We start from the raw sequence: 24483 nt of genomic DNA on the forward strand, positions 1-24483 counted from the left end.
TTTCAGACTCAATTATCAGCATTGCTGGTAATTAGATGAAAATAATTTTAGACTGATTGATTAAGAATTATCCTGAGCTTTCGATTAATGGAAGTTTAATTCGGAAACATTACTCTTAATGTTTTTTAACAAGGTTAATTTGGGCAGTACCTATGAACTTCCATCAAAAATTAACATGAAGCCAAGTTAAATGATCCAGTATGGTTAGTCAGTCACATCAATCTTCTAGTGCCAATTCGATAATGGTGTTAAATGGGGGGAAAAACAGTAAAAAAGAAGAAGGTTGCTTGCTTGAGTTAGAATACTGGAAAAGAGTGTTCAGAGGATTTATTCCTAGTTTGAATATTGTGAGATGGGCTAGATTTGTGTACTCCTGACAATGAGTGCTGCCATGGAAAAATATATGCAAAAGGATATATAGTGGCTGGCTGGCTGGCTGGCTGGTACTGAAACTGGAGAGTGTTAGGCAGCGGCAAGAGAGTCTTAAAGAGTTGAGTAGTGACAGAACCATTGACAAAGAAACAAAGAAAAATGCATGCGCGTGGCATAAAATCCGTCCTCCTGTTCTTGTCGTCTGTGATGATCAACTCAAATTTGAAATTACTACTAGTATTACTGCAAGATTTATTTCGAATAATATAAATTAATTGTTTTGTTTATATATATATATATATATATATATATATAGGAAATCATATCATCATCTTATTCACTTCATTATGCCTGCAATCATGACTCTTGGTTGCCTCACCCGCATGCCCCCCTTCTCTCCTTCACTCACTATCTTCCCCTAGCTAACCCCACTCTCTCTATTTCCTTCCTTTTCACCCACCTATAAATCCAACACTAACCCCTCTTCTCTCTCTCACCTGTACTCCTTCACAACACCAAAACTCTCTCTTTTCTTTACTACTCACTAGCTATACACCTCTTCCCTTGATCAATATTTAACCCCTCCTTCTATATCTCTGTTGTTGCAGTCCAATATTTAATAATATCAATGGCTATGTCTGGATTTGAAGGGTTTGAGAAGCGGTTGGAGCTTCATTTCTTTGGCGATGACCCAGTGATGGTGGACAACAATCTGGGTCTTAGGCTTCTTGGTTTTGAGTCACTGGAACAAGTGCTAAATGCAGTCCAATGCACTGTGGTATCTGCTGTCGCTAACCAATATTTTGATGCCTACGTGTTATCAGAATCAAGCCTCTTTGTGTACCCCACCAAGATCATCATCAAGACATGTGGGACCACCCAGCTTCTCAAATCTATCCGTCCATTGATACACTATGCTTGCAATCTTGGCCTCACTTTATGCTCTTGTAGGTACACAAGAGGTAGCTTTATCTTCCCTAAGGCACAGCCTTTCCCCCACACCAGCTTCAAAGAAGAAGTTATCTACCTCGAGGAGACCCTTCCTACCAATCTTTGCTATAGAAAAGCCTCTGTCATGCCTTCCAAAATGACCACTCATTCTTGGCATGTCTTCACGGCTAGCGATCAATCTCACGTAATCCCCAAGGATATTTACACCCTAGAGGTGTGTATGACTGAACTCGACCGTGTTTTGGCTCGTAAATTCTTTCAGCCTCCCGGTGGTACCAAAAGTGGTGACATAGCAGGCAAAGAAATGACCAAGATTACCGGTATAGGTGATATCAATCCAAGAGCTATGATTTGTGATTTTGCATTTGACCCTTGTGGATACTCCATGAACGGGGTTCACAATGATCGCTACTCTACCATCCATGTCACCCCAGAAGATGGCTTTAGCTACGCCAGTTTTGAGTGTGTGGGCTCCATCTATGATGATGATATCGAACATCTTGTTGGGTCCTTGAGGAAGGCAGTCCAAGTTTTCCGGCCAGGCACCCTATCGGTGTCGACCACATGTTCAAGCCACGAGGTATGGACACGTGTCGCCCATGCCCTTGAGCCACTTGGATTGAAATGCCGAAGTTGTGCTGCCGATGAGTTTCCAGCCGCTGGAAGCATCGTGTTTCAAACGTTCACGGCCCGCCGGAAATAGCTCCACCAAAACATCGGTGCTGGTGTGCATGGTACGTAGATAAGACATATTGTGGGACGGGGAGGTTAAAAATTAAGAGAGTTAGGGTTTAGAGGGAGGGTTTAGCTGAATTTTTTAGGACGGGTGATGATGTGGAGAGATGTGATTGGTTAATTGAGGGGTTGTGGGCTTTTGACCTGTGTAGAAAGATCATAGATAAAAGTGGGGATGGGAGTATATTTATCTAGAGATGAGAGGATGGGTGTGGAGGCATCAAGAAGAGGGGTGAAAACTTGGGCTCTATCATGATAATGCACCCCACTTAGGCTTGTCACGCCTAAAGATTTTTGAGCTTGTGTAGTAGTGGGGGAGTGAAAAGGTGCTCAATGTTTTTCAGGTTTATATGGAACTTTCTCTTTCACTTAAATATTTGTTTTTTCTGTTCTTTTCCCTCCTCCCCCCTTGATCAATCAATTGTCTCCTATGTTCTTAGTCTATCAAAGAACAAATCAACACTTTTCAAGTTATAAAATCTTGTTGTTCCCCTCATGATGCACGATCAATTATTTATATTGTTTAATTAATTCAGTACATACCAAGATCGATTACGATGTACGTATACGGATTAACCAAATATTCCTAAAACCATGAATTTAGCGAAAAATACTGGAGGCGCCACAATAAAATACAGAAACAAAGACGAAGGGAATTAAGCACTGAATCATCATATAGTCTGGATGATTTGCATGGGGTTAGAGCATTTTACATGGAAGTGTAAATTAATGCGCTTTGTTTACGATGATAGTTGAGTTGCATCTGGCGTGGAAGTCACCACACTGAGATATGATGCAATCTAACAGCTTTGTCGCATTACCATACACAGAATCTACACGTGAACATGAGTGGCCAGATCGATTAATGTGTGTTGTTCACCCTCACTTTTACTGACTTGGCCAAGAATCATTTGCCGCAGAAATCAAGTATGGAGATCGCATGTGCCAGCTTAAAGCATGTATATTACTGCAATCTATATCGCAATATTACATCCATGCCTCACCTCATGACCATGCCAGCATGCCCTTTACATGGCATTTTTACTCATCAAGATGATTTTGGTCATTCCTAGTTTGAGGTTATCGAGAAATTACTAGCTCGCCATAGCTCTCTATTACTGCCCGTTCAAGATTTCTATTTAATGCATGTGCACTTACATTTACATGCATGCATAGTGTATACCAAAGTTGCAATACGATTTGAGTCTCATTCCATTTATGATCCAGTTTATTACATCGTATACTCAACTCGTATGTTGTCGAATTATTTTATTCAAAACATTATCGCTGGAAGATTTTTTTAAAATAATTTCATAAAGTCGATCATGTCAAGTCTCGTTAAAAAATAACCAGAACCGGGTCAACTCATTGTATCAATATCCAAAATAATATAGAATGAAACTCGGTCGGTTAAGATAATGAATGGGGGTTGGCTTCCATGAACAGCCTAGTTCCCAAGGGAATGGAGGATATACTGTTTTACGCTTTAAGAGTCGACAACTTTAGGGTCACTGGTGACTCTTGAACGATTCTATTTCGAGGCCTTTGTGTTCTCTTTAAAAAGCAGACCGGGCTTCTTATCAGCATGTTTGATTCTTTCTTCGATGATTGAATGTTGATAAAAAAGAAACAAAAGCAAGGCCCAGTACACTAAAGACGACAGACGCAAAAATACTCAGCGCCACTGCTTGTTGGTGGGACCTTAAAATATACGTATATGTGTTTGCGAGCGCGCATGCATATATGAGTGATAAGTATTTTATATCAAAAAAATAAAAAAAAAAAAGATGCATATAAATAAGATAGAAGCATAATTCATTAGTCTAGTTTTTATGGATCGGAGGTGGTGTCCATTGTTACATATAAGTTCCTATACATGTAGGCTAATGTGTATAAACGCAGAAACACGACTATCTCTATAAAACAAATAGAACTCCTTCCTTTGTTTGCTTCCTTACAGTCGAGCAAAAACACTAAACTCCAAGCTTCAGATATGAAAATCGAATTGTTAGATACTTCTGTTGAAAGAGGAGTTGATAATTGTGATTGAATGGGTTTGAGTGGTAGATATCCTATATTGAAAATGAAAAGAAAAAACTGAAGTGCTTATATATAAGATGAAGCGAACATATTATTTCAAGCTGTTAAATTGAAGGTGATATCCATCATCGTATGTGAATCCTTGCACACATATGCACAATATGAACATGGAGGCTCAGACGAACACCAGAAGCTCCTTCACAATTAGTTTGATGGTTGGTAGTTCATTTTATTTCTCTTTTTTTAAGGTTATTTTTGTTAGATTTTATGAAAGATACATTTATAGTGAGAACAATAAATTTAAAATTTTTTAGATATTCTAAGGATTTTATTAAATAAATTTATAGTTATTTAGGTTTCAAACGAATATTATCTGAAGATTATTATTTTTTTATTTTGAATAATTGCTTTAAGATTAGATTGTTATGAATAACAAATCATTTAAGTGTCTGTTTTTTAACATCAATCCACACAAATTAATAGTGAAAAATCTCCTAAATCCTTTTGAGAGAGAAGAATTACTATTTCTTTGAGTGCTAACTCTTTTTTTTTTTTATGCCTTATGAGAAATTTCTGTAACTAACATAGTTTTTTTCAGTTGTAAAAATAAAAGGCATTTCATTTTATTTATAGAAAAACTCCTATAATTTGAAAGCTTTATAAATGATAAAATATCAATTTGCCCCTTAAATGATATCACATATTATTTTATGATAATTTTAGAAATTTAATCAATCAATTCCCTACTTGATTTTTTTCTAAGTCTTAGAATTGTATTAACCTATTAATTATATTATAGTCCTTATAATTTTAAAAATTTATTTACAATCAAGTTACACTTGATTAATTATCTCATTTTAATTCATAACCAATAATTCTCATGTGTGTGACTCATTATGTTTTCTAATAATTTAGCCAAAATATAAATCATAACCATACATAAAATATGATTAAATAAATTAAACAATCTAATTTATTATCAATTCAATAATTAATTATTTTATATTTGAAAATCAAGTATAATGTTTGGTTACCTATCATGATTCCCTAAATTTTAAAAAAATTATTGTAAGTGGCTTGACTTAACCTTTTAATATATTTATTATTCATTTATTAAGAATATTTTTGTTTAAATATTACAATATGAAGTATGTTTGCTTTATTAAATCATTAACTAATAGCATTTAAGAATAATGATACAACATGAATCTTATAATTATAAAAATTTTATAATTTCATTTGTAAAATATCTTTATCTCATAAATTTTATTTTTTTTAGATTTATTAATCAAATATATATATATATATAAGTATTAAATATAAAAAGATTTTATTGATAATAAATATATTTTACACAAATAAAATCAATGTTAAATATAACCAAAAACAAATAGCTACACATAGTATTAACTAAAAGTTTTTCTTGCAATAACTATATTCTGACCACACAGCAACAATAAAGTTGATGAAGAGATCTAGAAAGGGTCATTTCATTTGGGTGCCCACATGCATATCATCTAGAATTTTGTTGCCAATTCAACCTTTATGCAAAAGCACTTTAGGAAGGAATGTTGCCTGGAAACACTCTCGAAACATCCCTACCTTGCACCTTCTGCCAAGCTTCTCTTGCCGATGAAGAGTAGTTTTCTTGGTAGTGCGTTTTCTATCTTTATCTTCGCACACAATACAGGAACTTTCAAACAGATTAAGGACAAATTAGAAGTATAAGCAAGCAACCTAGGGCATCATCTCAGACTTTGACCTCCAAGAAAGTAAAGGCCGCCTCTCGTTTTATAACTTTCCTAGCTCTTTCTTCTTCATCATCACCCAATTGGTAGAACTATTGTTTTGTTCTTGCTTAATGTTCAGAGATTCCCACTTGATGAGTTATCCTGGTTTCTTCTGAATGGAAAAAAAGAAAATGAAAAAAGATGCATCCAAAATAGGCTGGCGTGCAAACAAGAAATGCTAAACTGATTGAATATTCAATTACTTGCCATGATAGTTGAATATTAATAGTAGCAAAAATAAAGCAGTTACCTGTTGCACTCGATTAATATTTGATTAATTAATATTTACTATAATTTTATATTAATTTCATTGGAAACTCTCTTTTGAAATAGTAATATAGAAAAAAGCTATAATATATAGTTTTTATTAAAACTTTTTTTTTCAAATTGTAACTATAAAAACTATTGCAAAGCCAAATACACATTATATATTACCTTTTCTCTTGGCTCCTGACATGAGATTTTACAATATATAAGGGATAAAATGAAAAATTATTGTGCTTTTTATGTGTTAAATTTGATTTTTTAAAAAAAAATTATAGACTAAAGTTTTACTTTGCATCATCAACTTTTAATTTAATATTGAAATTTTCTTTGACAATTATATATACATATATATATATATATATAAAGAAAATTCAACGCATAAAAACAAGACAATAGAAAACCTGTGAGAGTTGAATTGTAAAAATATAAAGACAAGTGCAGGGAAAGTAATTAATAACGTGAAAACTAATCATTAAAGTCATCTAAAAAATAATGTCAGGATAGTTAATTAACGGTAAAAGCCATATGCTTAAGATCCAAAGAAACAGCGAAATCTCTGGAGACGTAATCTTTAGGCAATCAATGCGAACTTCAACTTGCCATATTTACAACTCCATCACTCTTTACAATTTCCTTACAATCACAGTGACTTCTGTCCTCATGGTGAAATATATCAAGAAAGCCTTACTCAATTGGAAGTTTTTACTGGTTAGTTTTTTTTTTTTTCTTCCTTATCTTTTCTCACTCAGTTATTGAATTCAAGAAAGAGAGGTGCAATGATAGGGATATGTTTTATTTCTTACATTTTATAAATCTAAATTTTAGAATCAGTATTGAAATAATCTGTTTTCTTAAATTTATTGGCTTGTTTTGAGGAATTTAATTTAAAAATTATTTAAAAATAAAATAATCTTGATACACGTTGAAAATACCCTTGAAATCCCAGAAAAATAAAACTCAAATACAAGTTCTTAAATTTCATTCTTGACATATTTTAACTATAAAATAGGCATTACCTCCTAATATATTTCTAGCCTTTCAAATACAAATCTAATTAGCAGTCACTGGAATTATATTAATTGGATTTGATTAAATCTTATTCACCACCGTATATTTGTATTGGTTTTTGAAAATTCTCTCCTGAATTTTGGTTAAAGAATTATAATATATATTTTTTCTTAAACTTGTTTTTTTAAACGATAACCTAAAAAAATTATCATAATATCAATCATACATGAGTTAAATTTAATTATGGAGTGGTAATGGCAATGTTCAAGGGTGTGATTAGTTAAATTTAATTATCCTTATTCTAATGGCAAAAAATCTCAAATAGATTACCTCAATAATCCCTCTTGGATCTCGATAATCCAAAACACTCATCTGGGATTCATTAAAAAAAAGGGAAAAACATGTAACTTTGTTTTTATCACTTTACTGTCTGTGTAGAGTTGTTTGTTTTCTTGGAAGATGGACTTTTGTCTGAGCACAAAAAGAAAACCCATCCATGCACACAACCTCTCTCTCGTTTGCGTCATCATCGACGCTTCATTGTCCTCTTCCTGCTCTTTCTCATGTTTTTTATATTTAATTTTCCTGTGTCTTCAACATTAGTACGAGCACCTTACTTGCTTTGGTTCTTTCATCTTAATGAGCAGCGATCTTGTGCGTCCCTAAACAGCTGCATTTCTCGTTCTTTTTTGGAAACCATCCACCGTCATCGTGTGATCATTGATAGACTGAAAAAAGTTTTCAACTTTTGCTTCTGCCTTGGAGGTTTATTCTAATTCTCTTGTAAAACGTTTTCTTGGGTATAAACCAGATTCAAATCATTCATCGTCATTTTGAGAATATAATTTCCTCTTTAAACACCGAGCGGTTTTTGGAGACATTTTCTTAGCTTTTGCCTTTTAGGGTTTGTTTCTGAATTTCCTTTGTCAAGAACATGGCTTTCCCACAAAATTATCTGTTACAGTGCTTCGTTGTTGAATTTATAAGATACCCATCTCGCTATTTCCACCAGAAATTGCATCCCTGCAATTTGTAGGCCCCCCTTTTTTCTTCTTCTTTGGATTTTCTTGCAAACACTAAGCGTGCGGCTCAAAAATTGTTCTTTCCAGCTATTTGGTTATACGTTTGTAATATGGGTTGTGTTCATGGCAAGTATTGTAGCAGGTACCCATCGTCAACAGAGAGTAATTCAGGGGACTACGGTGAAATGGGTTCACATATGAATGCCACCAGCAAGCATATACTTACACGAAGTTCACTAGAGATTGTTCCTGTCCCTTCCCGTAACTATGAATTGCAGTACTCTGTCTTAACACAGAGAGGTTACTATCCTGGCTCGCCTGATAAGGAAAACCAGGATAGTTTCTGCATTAGAACACAAGTTCAAGGTAACCCGAATGTACATTTCTTTGGTGTGTTTGATGGCCACGGTCATTTTGGTACTGAATGTTCCCAGTTTGTTAAGGATAGGTTAGTTGAAATATTAGCATATGATCCCACGTTGTTGGATGACCCTGTTAAAGCTTATAATTCAGCATTCTTAATGACAAACTATGAGTTACATAGTAGTGAGATTGATGATTCAATGAGTGGTACAACAGCGATAACAGTTCTTGTGATTGGAGATACAATTTATGTTGCTAATGTAGGCGATTCGAGAGCAGTTATTGCTGTTAAAAATGGGAATAGGATTGTAGCAGAGGATTTGTCTAGAGATCAAACACCATTTAGGAAAGATGAGTATGAGAGAGTTAAGCTTTCTGGGGCTAGGATTCTGACTGTTGATCAAGTCGAAGGGCTTAAGGATCCGGATATACAGGTGTGGGGTAATGAGGAAAGTCACGGGGGTGATCCTCCAAGATTGTGGGTGCAAAACGGGATGTATCCAGGAACAGCATTTTCGAGGAGTGTAGGGGATGGTACAGCTGAGACAATCGGTGTCATTTCTGTTCCTGAGGTGTCTATGGTTCGCCTTACTCCTGATCATTTGTTCTTTGTTGTTGCAAGTGATGGAGTTTTTGAGTTCCTCTCAAGCCAGACTGTTGTGGATATGGTATGGCATTATGACCCTTCTGTATTTTTCTTTTCTATGCGTTGCATTTATGATTTAGTGGTTGCCTTCGACTGCCTTCATATAGTTAAGCCTCTGATTGCTTGCTGCTTTTGGTTGTCCAGTTATAATTGATAGTTTTTTTTCCTTTTCATTAAAGTTTATAATTTCATGGAAATGAAGGAGTGGAATTTACACGGAGTTGTACAGATATTTAAGTCAGTATCAATCATTGAGTTTGATCTGCATCCAGACTTTCTCATTTGAATGAGGAAAGAGTGCCTGCTTACCATAGAAACCGATCAAAATAGACTAAAGGAAATTACCTTCTTTCTTGATTGGCATCAAATTTTATTGAATACATAATTGTGAAAATAGTTTTTCTTCATAATTTCTTTTCTCTGTACTGTCTGTAGACGTGTTTGGTGTTGCCTTTGCACTGCAGTGCCAAATAGGGGTTCATTGGCCTAGTTCATCGAACTACACCATCAAGTGCTGCAATAGAAGAATTACCTGTAACATTTCTGAGCTGCTCGCTGGCGAATTTAGTGTACTAAAATTTGCTTTTCCTCTAGAAACCGCAAATCAATTATATTGAGCCATAGTCAGACATTTGATCTGATTTAACAATTACTGCATTTATTTAATAACTTCTTGAAATGAAAAGGGTGCATGTGGATATTAGTTGCATGTTCTAATAAAATTTTCATTCTTAAAATGCTGTTTTTTTTTTTTGGAATTAAATTCGGTGTGCTAGAAATGATATCTTGTTAAGGTAAAACATGGCTATTGCTATGCTTTTGCATTTTTAAAACAAGCAACCAAAATTTAATTAATTGCCATTTAAAATTCTATTGTAAGGAACATAACTTAATGATGTTCTTCGTTGAAATAGCAAAAACATTGCATGCCACTGGGGGTAATATATGTCCTCTGAAATCATGTAACAAATAATTCTAGCCAAGGAAAAAACAGAGGGAAAAAAAAAATATGGATTCCATTGGAATTTTGAATTGATTATCACTTTCTTCCGTGATGAAATTCTAGTCAAGTTGGTTGTAGACTTTTTATCTCTGTTTTTTTACTCTCATTCCTGCTGTTTCTGTCCCTAGATATTTTAATGTCTCTTTCTATTGATAGGTGGCAAGATGCACAGATCCCCGAGATGCTTGTGCTGCCATTGCTGGGGAGTCATACAAAATATGGTTGGAACATGAAAGCAGGACAGATGATATTACAATCATTATTGTTCACATTAAGGGCTTGTCTAATGTAAGTTTGATTAGGGGGCCATCACCTCTGGATCAGAAATTTACCTTGCAATAAGAAGCGAATTCACAGATCTGCAACTTTCCATGAGTCGAAGCCCAGCTGTTGTTGTTCCATCTCCATCTCACTAGAAGCCCTTGGAGCTGGTGGGTCTATATGTCTTGTGCAATTGAGCTACAACTATATTATTGACTGGGTGATGTTCCCTTGTTGTTTACTATAGTAATCCTATCAAATTACCTCTAGAAAGCTGCTTCACATTCATTTTATTTCCATGTAGTTTCACTTGTTTAATACATTTGATGCTGCCTGTTCCTCATTTGCCTCAAATTTGGTTCCAAGGAATCTATTCCTTGAAGTCTCAGTGATCTTTTTTTCGGCTTGTATCAGGATGGGGGTTAGTGGCACCCTTTGCTAATACGGAAGGCAATTTGGTCTGCACGCTCAAGGATCTCCAGGCTGCAAGCTCTTTACCAATATGTCAACTAAAACATGGTGACTAACTACACGTGACTTGGTGAGAAAAATGCTCCCCTTTTTGCTGCAACTCTTCCCCTTCTAATCTAAACTTAAGGTGAGTTGGAAATCAAACTTCGGAGAGATTCCGGGATGTTCAGGCTGATAATCATGAATTCCATGAAGATTCCTTTTTCTTTATGATGTATCAAGAAAGAAAATTTTTCATCAGGTTTCTGCTTGGAAGCTCAACGCCTCAGTTGTAATCCTAGATCTTCCTGATATCTCTGAAGAGTAGGCATGTAAAGATACAAAGTAAATGTATAAATAATGCATATCCTACATGATATCTAATATTGTTATTGCAGCTACCATGCTTGGTATCCGCTGACAAACAATAAACAGGTCCAGTGAAATCTATAGGCTTTGTTCAATTACTTCAAAGATTTGATGTTGTCTCTGGACGTCCAAGTTCCTGCAATGATATTGGGTTAGCTGTCTGATCCAACCAATGCCCGAGAATGGGGTTGTTTTCCACAGGATGCGACTTTCTCGTCCTTGTGTTCTTGTTTCTTTAGTAAGTGACCAAGGTTTCAAGTCGCATGCCCCCACCTCTTGGAGAAAGATTGGATTGATGCAGGCAATTCATTTCAGCGGAGTTAGTGAGCGGCAACCCATTACTTGGTGACAAGTTCACCACAGAGCTCACAAATCACAGTACAGTAGGGGAAGAAAAAGAAAAAGAAAAAATCTTTGCCATTTGAAGGTCCTAGGCAACCCAGGAACAACAGCCCCAGTTAGCGCAAAAGATTTTCTTATTAGTGTTTTAAGAGTGTTTTTTTGTTTTAATATTTTTTTGTTCAATTACTTCAAAGATTTGATGTTGTCTCTGGACGTCTAAGTTCCTGCAATGGTATTGGGTTAGCTGTCTGATCCAACTAATGCCCGAGACACGGGGTTGTTTTCCACAGGATGTGACTTTCTCGTCCTTGTGTTCTTGTTTCTTTAGTAAGTGACAGAGGTTTCAAGTCGCATGCCCCCACCTCTTGGAGAAAGATTGGATTGATGCAGGCAATTCATTTCAGCGGAGTTAGTGAGCGGCAACCCATTACTTGGTGACAAGTTCACCACAGAGCTCACAAATCACAGTACAGTAGGGGAAGAAAAAGAAAAAGAAAAAATCTTTGCCATTTGAAGGTGCCAGGCAACCCAGGAACAACAGCCCCAGTTAGCGCAAAAGATTTTCTTATTAGTGTTTTAAGAGTGTTTTTTTGTTTTAATATTTTTTTTATTTTTTAAAAATTATTTTTAATACCAACAAATTAAAAAAATACTAAAATATAGAAAAATATTTTTTTAAAAAAATAAATTTTCATTAAATATTGTCAAGCCTTGGGTCTGTTAAATATTGTCATTTTTTATGAAGGAAAATGAAAGGATGCTGAAAAATTGTCAAGCCTTGGGTCTGTTAGTTAAATATTGTCATTTTTCATGAAGGAAAATGAAAGGAACCTGAAAAATTGTCAAGCCTTGGGTCTGTTAAGAACAAGCTCAAATTATATATTATAATAAAGAACACTAAACCATGGGGTGAAAACACTTTATACATGTGTATTGTTGACTTTCTTATAAATTACGATGCACTGGAGAGTGATGTTTTTCTATTTTTGTCATTTTCATTCTCAAAGGTTTTTTCTCCCCGACTCAGTTCTTCAACAGAAAAGGACAATTGCTTTCTATTTTCCAACCAGGGGCAAAATGAAAAGTGTTGAAAATAGGTGGTGGTTCGAAATTGTGATGGAAAGTTCAATTTAATCCTTTAATTTTTCAAATTATACCTTTTCAATCCTTTAAGTTCTTTAAAATTAAATTTTGATACAAAACTTCATTTTTTTTTTTCAACCCTTAGTTTGTGAGAGAAGAGAGAGCTTTGTCGGATTTAGACTCGTAGAGAGAAAATCGTCATTAATATCAATTTCAACCACTAAAATAATTGATCTAAATATCCACTGATTCCATTTGATGAGAAAAATTTAACGATGGTTGTTTAGAACCTCTATATCATCTGAAAAAACAAATCATAGTTAAGAAAACAAAATTTTATCTGGTTTGATTTTGTGTTTTTGGATTTTTTGGGTTTCATATATTAATAAATTAGTTTTTAGATGTTTTAAAGGTGTTTATAAAATATTTTTAGGATAAAATGGGGTTTTATGTAACGATCTACACTTTCATATATGTTTAAAGTTACTTTCTTACAATTTTGTATCAAAAAATATGTATAATGTTTTTTTTTTACAATTCTTATATCATAGTCTACCAAAATTTCAACCAAAATTTTGGTAAAGTTTTCTATGTACTGGAGGTCTTAAGTTATCTACATATAATTTTTTTATACTTTAAATATCTCATATCTCATGACTCACTCACTCATGACTCCATCATCCTAAATCTCCATTCACAAACATTATTATTATAACCACAATATTTATATCATATTAAATAACAAATATCATTTTTTTTGTATTACAAACAAATATATATTACTTAATCATGAAGTGAAAATATAACATTAACCAAAATGAGGAAGACTTGATATGTAATAATAAACTTGATATTTATTACTACTTCTATTATAATCCTCCAACCAAGAGTCTAAGTTAGACTAATTACAAACAGTAATATTATGCAATACTGCATAAGTTTACATTATAATTACATGTCAAAAAAGGAAGTCTATACACACACAAAAGTCTCCCTAATATTTACAGGTCACACAGACAAAGAAACGAGCCTACCGGATATGGGAAGTTCCTACAGTTAATGAAAAAATAATACAATAAAATATATTATATTAAAATAAACATGAATATTTCAATAAAAAGATTCTTTCTATGATAATAAATTTAGTGTGTTCATCAATCTCTCTTTTTATTTTATTTTTGTTAGATTTCCATGATTCGTTAGGTAACACAGGCATTTTAATACTTTCATATTTCAATATGGCGTTCCATTCTTAGACGCCTATCTCTTCCTTAGTCACCTTTAGCAACCAAATCAATTTTCATAATTCCTGCATTTCATCTTCGAAAGCCAATTTCATCTATGATTCTATAATCATTTCCAACAATTTAACCGATTGCTATACATCCAACATTTCATTCTTGAAGCCAGTTTCATTTCGTGATTCAACAATCACTTCTACTCATTTTTGAAAGCCAGTTTCATTTCATGATTCAACAATCATTTTTAACAATTTAATCGATTACTATACATTTGGCATTCTATTCTCGAAAGCTAATTTCATTTCGTGATTCAACAATCACCTCCAGCAATTTAATCGATTGCTATATCCGACTTTCCATTCTCAGAAGCCAATTTCATTTCGTGAGTGAACAAGCACTTCTATCAATTTAATTGATTGCTATACATTTGGCATTCTATTCTCGGAAGCTAATTTCATTTCGTGATTCAATGATCACCTCCAGCAATTTAATCGATTGCTATATCCGACTTTCCATTCTCGGAAGCCAATTTCATTTCGTGATTCAACAATCACTTCTATCAATTTAATTGATTGCTATACATTTGGCATTCTATTCTCGGAAGCTAATTTCATTTCGTGATTCAATGATCATCTCTAGCAATTTAATTGATTGCTATATCTGACTTTTCATTCTCAGAAGCCAATTTCATTTCGTGATTCAACAATCACTTCTAGCAATTTAATCGATTGATATACATCCAATGTTCGATTCTCGAAAGCCAATTTCATTTCATGATTTAATGATCACCTCTAGCAATTTAATCAATTGCTATACATCCGATGTTCCATTCTTGGAAGCCAATTTCATTTTGTGATTTTATTAATCACCATCAACAACTTTATTGGTTGCTATAAATCTGGTATTCCATTCTCGGAAGCCAGTCTCATTCTATGATTCAAAAATCACTTCATTCTAATATTAAATCCATATGAAAAGTTTCATCTTTATGACAATTAATACAACAACTCAAATAATTTTATTATCAGATTTACATAGCTTAATAAGAGACATCTAAGTAATGTTGTCACCTACTTGGAGTATAATGTGATGTTCCAGTGTGGATACGCTAGACTACCTCGGGGCTCTCTCCTGCACTATAATGAGATCGAAGTTTGTTTATCATAAACTTTGGATCGAACCACAAATCTTAATTGACATATTTCTTTCATCCAGAAATTTAAAATATATTAGTTCATTCATGTGTATCCAGAAATTTAAAATATATTAGTTTATTCATGTGTTTCTCATCCAAAATCCCATGACCATTTCTTTTAAAATATCCATGGTTAGAGATTCCTCCCAAATAGTTGCCATTCATTCATCAATGTGCTTTTACTACTACACATTGTTTTGCGTTTAACTTGTTTAATTGGGAAATATAGTGCAATTTTATTTTCTCACACATTAACATGTCCCTTCTTGGTTATTAAGAAAAGGGAGGTTAGATTACCCCTTAACACATCTAATTTTGCTCATTCTCAACACTCTCACAAATCTGTCTTTTAGGTGGCAGTCTGACCCTTCCATGGATTTTTATGCATAATTGGAGCTGTAAAGGTTCAGCTTATGCAAAGTTTGCTTCAAATGAGAGTTAAGATCTCTAGTACTAATGCCATGAAGAGGTATACTCAAAATTCCATTCTCATCTATTTCTAATTTCAGCTACAATTTAGTCATTATAAGCTATCATATACAGTAGGACCTATCTTCTGTTTTTTATTCGTAACTTGAGTTTTAGGAACTTGAATCAGGTACGGCCAATTTCTAATGAACGTTAACACCCATATGCACAACGTCAAAGAAGAAACTTATCCAAACTTTCATGCTCCACTGGTTCGAAATATTTTACTCACATGCCAGCCAACAATTTCAGTTTTAGAATGCATAACCTGACCCCTCATTAGTATTTCGCCCGCATTTGGAGTTCCATAACTCCAAATGACCCACATCTTGTTGCAATGGAAAGTTAACATACCTACACTTAATCATATGAAGAAAAATATCGTAAATTCTTTCGATTTCTGTTCTCAAACTCAGCTGCAACTTGGATGTCAGAGTTGTCCAGCTGCAGCTCAATGTCTCCCTTCATCAATAATCATTCAAGTAAAGAAAGTCTTCCTCCACTCTTTTCTTCCTTTGGCCAAACCCAAGGGCCTCTTTTTTATATTAAGTAAAAAAATATTGTTAAATATACAACGAATTTTAAATTCATAGTTTAAATCTTTTGTTTTTTTTTTTAAATATATTAGCAGTACCAAAACTTCTTCTAAAAAAAATATATTAGCAGTACCAAAACTTCTTCTTTTTTTCGGTGTTCAAAAAATATTTACTTCACTTCTGACCCAGTGCCAGGCCAATGCTGTAGTATTACCTTTCACAAATGCATCGCAGTTATAGTACAGAACTAGAGATGCAAGACCGACCCACCCTTTAACATCAAGGTTATGTGCAGAGATACAAAATTTATTGCTTAATATCAGAACTAAATGGAGAGCTTCTCACTTGTCGAGTTTTGCACTATGTTACACTGCTCCACCGACTTGTTTAATTCGTCAGCGTCTTTGGTCACTTTGCCAGCAAACACAATATCTTTGCTTAACCACCAGGGCAATCGTGTTAGTGTAGTTAAGAACATCACCATTTGAGATAGATTGTCCTTGGTTGAGGCTGAAAAGCTTCCACATGTGCTTGATCCCTTCCTGACAGAAAGGGGCTGCAGCCAGCATCAATTGCTTCATCAAGGGTAGGTTGTTAGATAAGGTGCAGATCCACCCCCTTCATACTGCAACTCAATGGGTATTCTTGAAGCTGGATCAACATCATAACTTCTTAAAATGGAGGCTGAAGAGAAAGCTCCACTGGCAATTTTCCAGCAGGGAAATCTCAGGACAAGGCCAATTGACAGGAATTGGCAGCAGCAGCAGCTTCCCCAAGAGACCAATCCAAGGCTTCATTGAAGGCTGAAATACAATGGTTTGGACTAACCTCATAATCCCTCATGCTTTCAAGGACATCCAAGGAAGGATTTAAGTGGGTTAGAACCAAGTCCACTGTTTTTATGCAGTGAAAATAAGGTTGGAGGGGTGATTCACTTACCAACCACCAGAGTCCTTGCGCATGTCACTGGAAAATCCATCACTTGTTTTGTCTTCAATAAGGAAAACAATCGAAAACCTACTTATCTGTGATTTCTCTATATCCAAAAGGCTCAATTCATTGACTATGATGGAGGAAAGACCCAAATCTTCTTCACAATTCGAACCACTTAAGACAAGAAGGGGCAATTGGAACCAGAAGGGATGTGCATCAGAAGGTTATGAAGTTGGATTCTTTGAAGATTCCACGGGATGCTTCCAGATACAAGGAACAAAACAACACTTGCACCATCTACTTTCACATTCGAATAGTCAAACTTAAAATCCTTAGCAACTGACAAGCAGCAGTTCAGGTGATTACCAGATTGTCAGGCCAGTAGATGAAATTAGCATATCGCCATCATCATTATCTTTTATAGAAGGCATGAGCTTTGAAAACACCCATGAGCCTGCTACAGACCTTATGATCAACGAGTTTTGCCTGAACATTATACAATTTGGTAAAATTTTATAATTATTAATATTAAAGTTATAATTATTAATATTTACTGTATAAAAGAGAAATAAATGTAATAAAAAAAAGAGAGAGATAAAATCACCTTTAAGGTTTTTTTATAATTTATCTTTTTGATATTGAGAACTGTCATAACCTAATTTTTGATTTTTTTATTTATTAAAAAATTAATGAAAAAATGATTAAAAAAAAAAGTAAATAAAGAATAAATTAAAATTTGAGTTATTGGCAACATGATTAAAAAGTTTAAATATTTAATTAAACTATTTCTTCTATACTTTATCTTTTTTATATTGAGGACTACCATAACCTAATTTTTAATTTTTTTATTTACTAAAAAATTAATGAAAAAATAATTAAAAAAAAAGTAAATAAAGAATGAATTAAAATTTAGGTTATTGGCAACATGATTAAAAAGTTTAAATATTTAATTAAACTATTGACTAATTTAATTAATTAAATTAAGAGTTTAATTAGAGAATTAATAAATTTTGAGACTTAATTGAACTTGAGATTAAGTTAATTAATCAAATTAAAAGAAATTGAGGAATTAATGAGTTTGAGGATTTAATTAAACTTTGATTTAATTAATTAAAGGAATCAGGAGTGTAATTGAAGAAATACCAAAGTTTGGAGCCGATTTAAGAAAAATTGCTAGAAAATTAAAGTCCAAGGATGAAATTGAATAGTCCAAAAACCCAGGATTGTTGTGTAAATGGCACTATAAATCAAGGATTCAATTGAATTAATCCAAGGGTACAATTAGAAATTGATTATTAATGATTAGGATCTCAATTGTGAAGTTTAAAATGTATAGGGACCAAAGTGAAAACATGCCTCAAAAACACAAACGGCGCCGTCTGGAAGACTGCGTTCCCTTCCGTTTCCCACGGAGAAAACCGATTCAACGGGGAAATCTGCAGCAAATAACAGGGAAATCTGCAGCAAATCATGGACCACAATCCCGTTTGTGGGGTGTAACAGTTGTGGAAGCTCTCTGGCCTTTTAAAAGGCAGAGATGAGCAATGAAATATGAGGAAAAAACGGAAAAAAACCAAGAACACAAAAACTAAAAAAACCGGGGGGGAAGAACACTGGGAAACAGGAAATAAAAAAACACAGAGGGAAAAAATAGAGAGATCACAGAAAGGAGATTGAAGAAAAAAAACGGGGGAGAACGAACGAAACAGAGGGGGGAGGGAAATTTCTTGCCAGGACCACACCTTTATATATCATCATCTTCGTCTGTCCCTCGGCAAGCACAGGGAAACAGAAGTCCAAGGAAGAACAAGAGGACTACACAGGAGCATAAAGAGGAACCGAAGCAGAGCTTTGGATAATCCATCGCACCTCCGTCTCTTAAATCAGAGAGCAAGCCAGGCAAACAAATGCAAATAGGACATAAGCAAGCCAGGAAATATAGAAAACAAGAACCAGAAGAGTAGAGGGAGAAGTTGGCTTTGGCCAGTCAGCACGCCTTCGCCATTGTCTTCGTCAACAAGCTCCAGCACCACGCAGACATTGAGAGAGACAAGGAGAACAAGAGAAGCAAAAAAAACTAGAGGCAGGGAAAGCAAGAAAGAGGCAGACGATCAGCAACCGGGCGCCTTCGCCTCCAGCAGACCAGGTAAGCAGCTTCTTCTTCTTCATTTTGTTGTAACTAATTAGCATTTACACTATGCAAGTGAATTTTAATTCACTTGCACAGTGTAGCTGGCTGGGTCCAGCCCAGCCCAAATAGGTTGAGCTGAACCTAGCCCGAAAATAGAATAAAAAAAATAAAAAATAAAAAGTATAAAAATAAAAATAGCATAGTGACCCAAGCCCGTGACGAGTTGCAGGAGGACGAGAGTAGCTGAGAGCAAAATTGTATGGACCCAAGCCCGTGACGAGTACAGGGATGGAACGAAAGGCTTGACAATAAAAATGAATCTGGTTCTATATCCAGTCTTTGTACATTCCATGACCATGACCATCCACCCACTGCTAGCTGCTCCAAGCAAATATATATATATATATATATATATATATAGATAGATATATATATTCTTGATTCTTGTTTTTAAGTTTCATTAAGAAATAATTAAAAATATTTACTTTTGATTATTTTATTAAAATACTACTTTGATACAAGCTAGGATAGGATATATACAGTCATAACAGCATATTTTTCTGTATTAGCTCCATTATAAGAAGAGAAAAAAAAAACAGTGATGGCGGGAGGCGGTTCGGTGCAGAAAACCGAGGAAGAATGGAGGGCTGTTCTCTCCCCCGAGCAGTTTCACATCCTTCGTGGCAAGCGAACAGAGTGAGTCATGGATCCTCTCCCCCCTTCTCCTCTCATCATATTACCTTCAAGTGATTTTGATCTGATGATCTATAAATATAAACACAAACATGCAGGCCGAAATTCAGTGGAGAATATGATAAGTTTTTTGAGCAAGGAGTTTACAATTGTGCTGGTTGTGGGACACCTCTTTACAAATCCACCACCAAATTCAACTCTGGCTGTGGCTGGCCTGCTTTCTATGAAGGTCTACCTGCTGCGATAAATCGATCTGTAAGTTCTTCTTCTTCTTCGGCCTGCTTTCTATGAAGGTCTTCCTGCTGCGATAAATCGATCTGTAAGTTCTTCTTCTTCTTCTTTTTCTTTTGACTTTCAGCCGGACCCAGATGGGAGGAGAACTGAGATCACATGCGCAGCTTGTGGGGGGCATCTGGGTCATGTATTCAAGGGCGAGGGTCACAAGACTCCAACAGACGAACGCCATTGTGTCAACAGCATCTCTATCAAGTTTGTTTCTTCTCAGTGATCTCCTCTCTGAGTTAATTAATAAAGGCTTTTATTATCCATTGTAAACCCAGCCCCTATGCCTGCCACCAAAACCAGTCTAAGCACAAAATAATATGTGAAATATGAGAAATATCAATCCCAGCCCATGCCTCCATTTCTTTTATCTATTGTCACCCTTGTTTAGCCCTTTTTCTGAGGTGGTGTTGTGTAAAAGTACATAATGTGGCATAGGAACTAGGTGAATAAATTTCAAGATACAGCTTTTTAAAAGGATCTCCATTTTTTCCATCAAAATAATCTACTTTTTCCTGGGCATTCGGGCAATGAGATGGAATTGTCTACGCATCCCTTCCAAGCTAAGGGTTTTTATTCTACAAATGGTTATGTCCGTCTCAGAAATCATGGTTTCTAAAGACTCAGAGCAATTTTTGACAGTCACCAAAATGTCTCAGATTATTTATGATTTCTCAGAGAGAGAGATAGAGATAGAGAGAGAGATTTTAAGAAAAACAATGACTCTCAATTGCGTATGTGGGGCTAGGATTGGACAAACATACCGAAATGAACATGAAGATTGTCCACCATGGCCATCTTCAATAGAGAAGAAAGGGCAGGCATTTCGTTGATTGCCAAGGAGCATCTGCATCTATCGTCTTGAAGCAAAAAGGACTTTAAGAGCCAATTAAGATGTTAACTGGTGACATAAAAAAGGAAACAGCAGAGAGTCAATCCTAGAAACACACTTGCTAATTAGAATAACTGTTTTTTCTTCTATCAATTTCTTCTCTTATTTTGCAAGCCTACAAGCTGATAAAGTATTGAGTCCAAATAATTAACAAGTAATTCCCAGTGCCTATTTATTTCTGCTGTACAACACAAGTATTTTCTCATCTCTTGCTTGCCTATTTATTGGAAACAATAAAGTACTGCACGATACCACTGTGAACCAAGAGAAGCAAATGCTATATTTCTTTTGGATAGAATCCCGATACGAGAACATTCCGAAATTCTTGAATAGCTCAAATGTTTACAGCAATCCATTGTATTACAAAACTTGCCAATCGGAGAGTTATGAATGCTGAATTCAATGGAGAGTTTATTGTGAGCCGAGAGTTAATCACGGTTTTGGAGCTTGTGAGTGCCGAATCTTCACTTCCCCTTGTCATTCTTCATCCTATCATTGCATGCCTTCAAAGCTTGAATTTCTGTGAAGCATTTTAACAAGCAGGACGACTGTCAGCCCTTGTTCATGAGCAACGATGCAAACCCGGACAACAAATAAAGTTTAGCATATACCCTTTTGGCAAGATTTCCAGTTTCTATTGGAATTAACAAGGCAATCCCGAAAATTATAAGCAAAAGGAAAAAAAAAAAAAAAAGGTTAATCCAGATCAGTGACTGATAAATACCCTTGCTGGGTATGGGGTTTTAGAGCCTTTCCTTTTTTCTTGATGTAGTGGGACATAATACCTGTAGGGATAGGTAGAGAGAGGAGCATTGTTTGAGTTGCTTAACGTTGTCATCATCCTCATCTGCATCGCTCTGGTGAAGCGGTTGCTGACGAGGTGGTGGAATGGAGATGTGTATGCTTGGTAGCTCAGCCATTGCGGGGTCGGTCGGTTATCCTCAATGCCTAAATTTGTTGGGGTAAGCCATTTAAAAATAATAAGTGACTAAATTTTAATATTTAAATTAAGTTTTGTTATTAAAAAAAAAGATAATATTATACTTGGTGTCCGAAATAAGTATTGTAAAAGATAAAATTTAATATTAAATTTACAAATCGAAGAGAAAACCAACACCCTTTATATTCATGTAAGGATAAAAATATAAATTTAATTTACAAAAAGTATATATATTTATTAGAAGGTACAGCTATAAGCCTTAAAAATATAAAAATATCCGGGTAAAACCCCAAAAAAAGAAAAAAAAATTAACGGAGGTGATAAGTTATCCTTATAATTCCATATCAAATTTAATGTATAATTACATAATTTTAATTCCTATAATGATTGTTACAGTGACTAATAATAGCATTACAATTTTCTTTTCCAACAAAAACAAATCCATGGCCTAAAAGCATAGATGTAAAATCCAACCCTAGATGTAATAAGAGCAATATTTAAATCACATACTAGAAGAAACTGTCCGGATTAAATAAAAAATAAAAAAAATAAAAACCAGAACAATATGTTTGTCAATTTCTTTTTTTAAAAAAAAGTTATATAAATATGGTTTAAGAGTCAGGTTTTTTACTAGATTTGACCCGAATTAACCATATTATCAAATTAATTTTTAATTAGATAAAAAAATGTCAAGTGAATCCACCATGCAGATTCAAATTTCATAACTATATTTAAAAACCAAAGTTTTTAAACTCGGTGTGGTAGTAAACCCGGTTCCAGATCCAAGTCGACCCTAATTTTTTTATAAATTAAAATGAAATTATTTTAGTTAAAATCATAAATAATTAACATGTTCTAACCGAATTTTTAATCAAATCATCTAGGTTTCTGACTTAAAAAATTCAGTCCCAGATTAATCAATCAAGCCGGGTTTCAAAAGCGAGGTTAAGAGTCCATTAAAAATGTTGAACATAGACTCCCACCTACCATAGAAAGGTGTAAGGAGGGGTTCGAAATCTCATCCGTCAGTCTCATTTTCCAAGTCACACTCCCATGTATTTTTCACTTGCTTTTCGATGCTTCCGACTATCAAATTCAACTAAAATGATTGCAAAAAAGAAAAAAAAATGGAAAAATAGTTGGAATGTGTATCATGTTCTCAAATGTGGAAGGAAGATTTCACGTGCATCATCTTGTTTTCTAATTTTTTTATAAAAAAATTGCCTCCTTCGGCTATAAATCCTTGGGGTTGTTGTTTCTCTAAAAATAGGCAGGAAACTAAATACTTTTAGCTATATTTAAATTAAATTATGAGTCAAGGGTGTAGATTTTGTATTTATCAAACTTTGAATTTGACCCATATTTAGATTAAAATAATATAATTTCTTAGATTAACACAAAAGCTGACCTAGATAAAAGACTTGGTAACTAGATTAATTATTTTTATTAAAATAATAGTGTTTTTTTTTTATAAGCAAGGCAGATCTGGTTTATTTAAGTTAATTAAATTATCAAAAACTTAGTTAAATCGAAAGAGTTTTATCAAATTAATATTTTATTCAATTTAATTAAAAATCTGAATTGGATCACATTATAAATCTCTATTTCCACATCGACTTGTTAGACCGGAATAGATTTAACAATTATGATTATCTAATTATTTTTACTAAATCATTACATTAAGTTTTATTAAAAACATGTTTGCATTGGGTAAAAAATATTCCTAGGTAACCAAGATTAAAGATTAATAAGTGCTTTCTCGGCTTCTCCAACTATATGAATTAGGACACTCTGTGCCTTTTGGTTGTCATGGCCAAATAAATAAAGAAGAATAAGTTTATGGTTATTTCATTATCCATTTAGTAGTTTTATGAACTTGATTTTGGAAAGTGTATCATTTGATGTATTTTTTTAAAACCATGATCTTAGATGCAAATCACAGTTTGAAAACTAAATTCCAAATTAAATATTTGTTTAACATTGTAGTAGCTTTAACTACTTTCAAAATACTTTTTAAATTATTTTTTATCTTAAAAATATTATATTAAAGTGTTTTTAAGTGTTTTTTAAGTTTTTAATATGTTAATTTAAAAAAATTAAAATAAAAACATCATTTTATTTATTTTTTTAATTAAAAATCATTTTTAAAAAATATGGTACACTACATTATCAAACATACATCAAAAATATGATACACTACATTATCAAACATACATCAAAATTTTTATTAAATGCATACCAGTAAGCATAATGAAAAAAATAATAATGATGCAACCAAATATTCGGTGCAAATTGTCTGATTACTAGGTTAATTCATAAATAAAAAAATTATTTAAAATAAATTAATTATATTTTTTATTATTATTATTTTTTAATATATTGACCTATTAATCTTTATTAAATTAACTAAATTTCTAAAAATTAACCCAGATAATATTTTATTTTATTTAATTATAAAATCAATCTAAAT

The 24483-nt window shown here is 33.8% G+C and overlaps 4 protein-coding genes, 1 long non-coding RNA gene and 1 pseudogene across 6 annotated transcripts; 4 read left to right on the plus strand and 2 right to left on the minus strand.

Annotated features, from left to right (window-relative positions):
* The first annotated feature begins 720 nt into the window (after positions 1–720).
* On the plus strand, positions 721–2554 carry LOC105112176 (S-adenosylmethionine decarboxylase proenzyme 4-like). The gene has a single exon (XM_011007773.1). It carries the CDS (start codon positions 1001–1003, stop codon positions 2024–2026), a length of 1026 nt encoding a protein of 341 aa, XP_011006075.1. The 5' UTR covers positions 721–1000; the 3' UTR covers positions 2027–2554.
* Positions 2555–7557: 5003 nt separating this feature from the next.
* Positions 7558–10500, plus strand: LOC105112177 (probable protein phosphatase 2C 35; the record flags this gene model as incomplete). Its single annotated transcript, XM_011007774.1, has 2 exons — positions 7558–9216; positions 10354–10500. Coding segments are annotated over exons 1-2 (1068 nt in total), but the record flags the coding sequence as incomplete, so codon positions are not given.
* LOC105112178 (uncharacterized) lies at positions 10501–11382 on the plus strand. Its single transcript, XR_839709.1, has 2 exons — positions 10501–10628; positions 10873–11382. It is a non-coding gene; the product is annotated as an uncharacterized LOC105112178 (long non-coding RNA).
* A 5294-nt stretch (positions 11383–16676) lies between these two features.
* On the minus strand, positions 16677–17569 carry LOC105112189 (uncharacterized; annotated as a pseudogene).
* A 2101-nt stretch (positions 17570–19670) lies between these two features.
* LOC105112179 (peptide methionine sulfoxide reductase B5-like) lies at positions 19671–20497 on the plus strand. Its single transcript, XM_011007775.1, has 3 exons — positions 19671–19902; positions 19998–20154; positions 20258–20497. Exons 1-3 carry the CDS (start codon positions 19808–19810, stop codon positions 20405–20407), a joined length of 402 nt encoding a protein of 133 aa, XP_011006077.1. The 5' UTR covers positions 19671–19807; the 3' UTR covers positions 20408–20497.
* A 119-nt stretch (positions 20498–20616) lies between these two features.
* Positions 20617–22050, minus strand: LOC105112180 (uncharacterized). Of its 2 annotated transcripts, XM_011007777.1 has the most exons (3): positions 21859–22050; positions 21685–21730; positions 21503–21593 (listed from the first exon to the last, which is right to left on the minus strand). In XM_011007777.1, the coding sequence occupies exons 1-3, from the start codon at positions 21991–21993 to the stop codon at positions 21538–21540; spliced, it is 237 nt and encodes a 78-aa protein (XP_011006079.1). In that variant the 5' UTR covers positions 21994–22050; the 3' UTR covers positions 21503–21537. The 2 variants fall into 2 exon arrangements, 1 of the variants encoding a protein (XP_011006079.1); XR_839710.1 differs by lacking the exon at positions 21685–21730 and having other exon boundaries at positions 20617–21593; positions 21859–22047.
* Between the last annotated feature and the right edge of the window lie 2433 nt (positions 22051–24483).

Source organism: Populus euphratica, unplaced genomic scaffold (assembly GCF_000495115.2).
Source record: "Populus euphratica unplaced genomic scaffold, PopEup_1.0 scaffold327.1, whole genome shotgun sequence".
Classification (NCBI taxonomy): domain Eukaryota; kingdom Viridiplantae; phylum Streptophyta; class Magnoliopsida; order Malpighiales; family Salicaceae; genus Populus; species Populus euphratica.

Bases quoted from the DNA above. Each gene is read 5' to 3' on its own strand.
- LOC105112176 (XM_011007773.1), top strand. From the start codon at position 1,001: ATGGCTATGTCTGGATTTGAAGGGTTTGAGAAGCGGTTGGAGCTTCAT.
- LOC105112179 (XM_011007775.1), top strand. From the start codon at position 19,808: ATGGCGGGAGGCGGTTCGGTGCAGAAAACCGAGGAAGAATGGAGGGCT. The intron at 19,903-19,997 runs GTGAGTCATGGA...ACAAACATGCAG, and splicing joins CTTCGTGGCAAGCGAACAGA to GCCGAAATTCAGTGGAGAAT. The intron at 20,155-20,257 runs GTAAGTTCTTCT...TTTGACTTTCAG, and splicing joins CTGCTGCGATAAATCGATCT to CCGGACCCAGATGGGAGGAG.
- LOC105112180 (XM_011007777.1), bottom strand. From the start codon at position 21,993: ATGGCTGAGCTACCAAGCATACACATCTCCATTCCACCACCTCGTCAG. The intron at 21,731-21,858 runs GTATTATGTCCC...TATAATTTTCGG, and splicing joins CTCTCTACCTATCCCTACAG to GATTGCCTTGTTAATTCCAA. The intron at 21,594-21,684 runs GTATATGCTAAA...AATGCTTCACAG, and splicing joins CTGGAAATCTTGCCAAAAGG to AAATTCAAGCTTTGAAGGCA.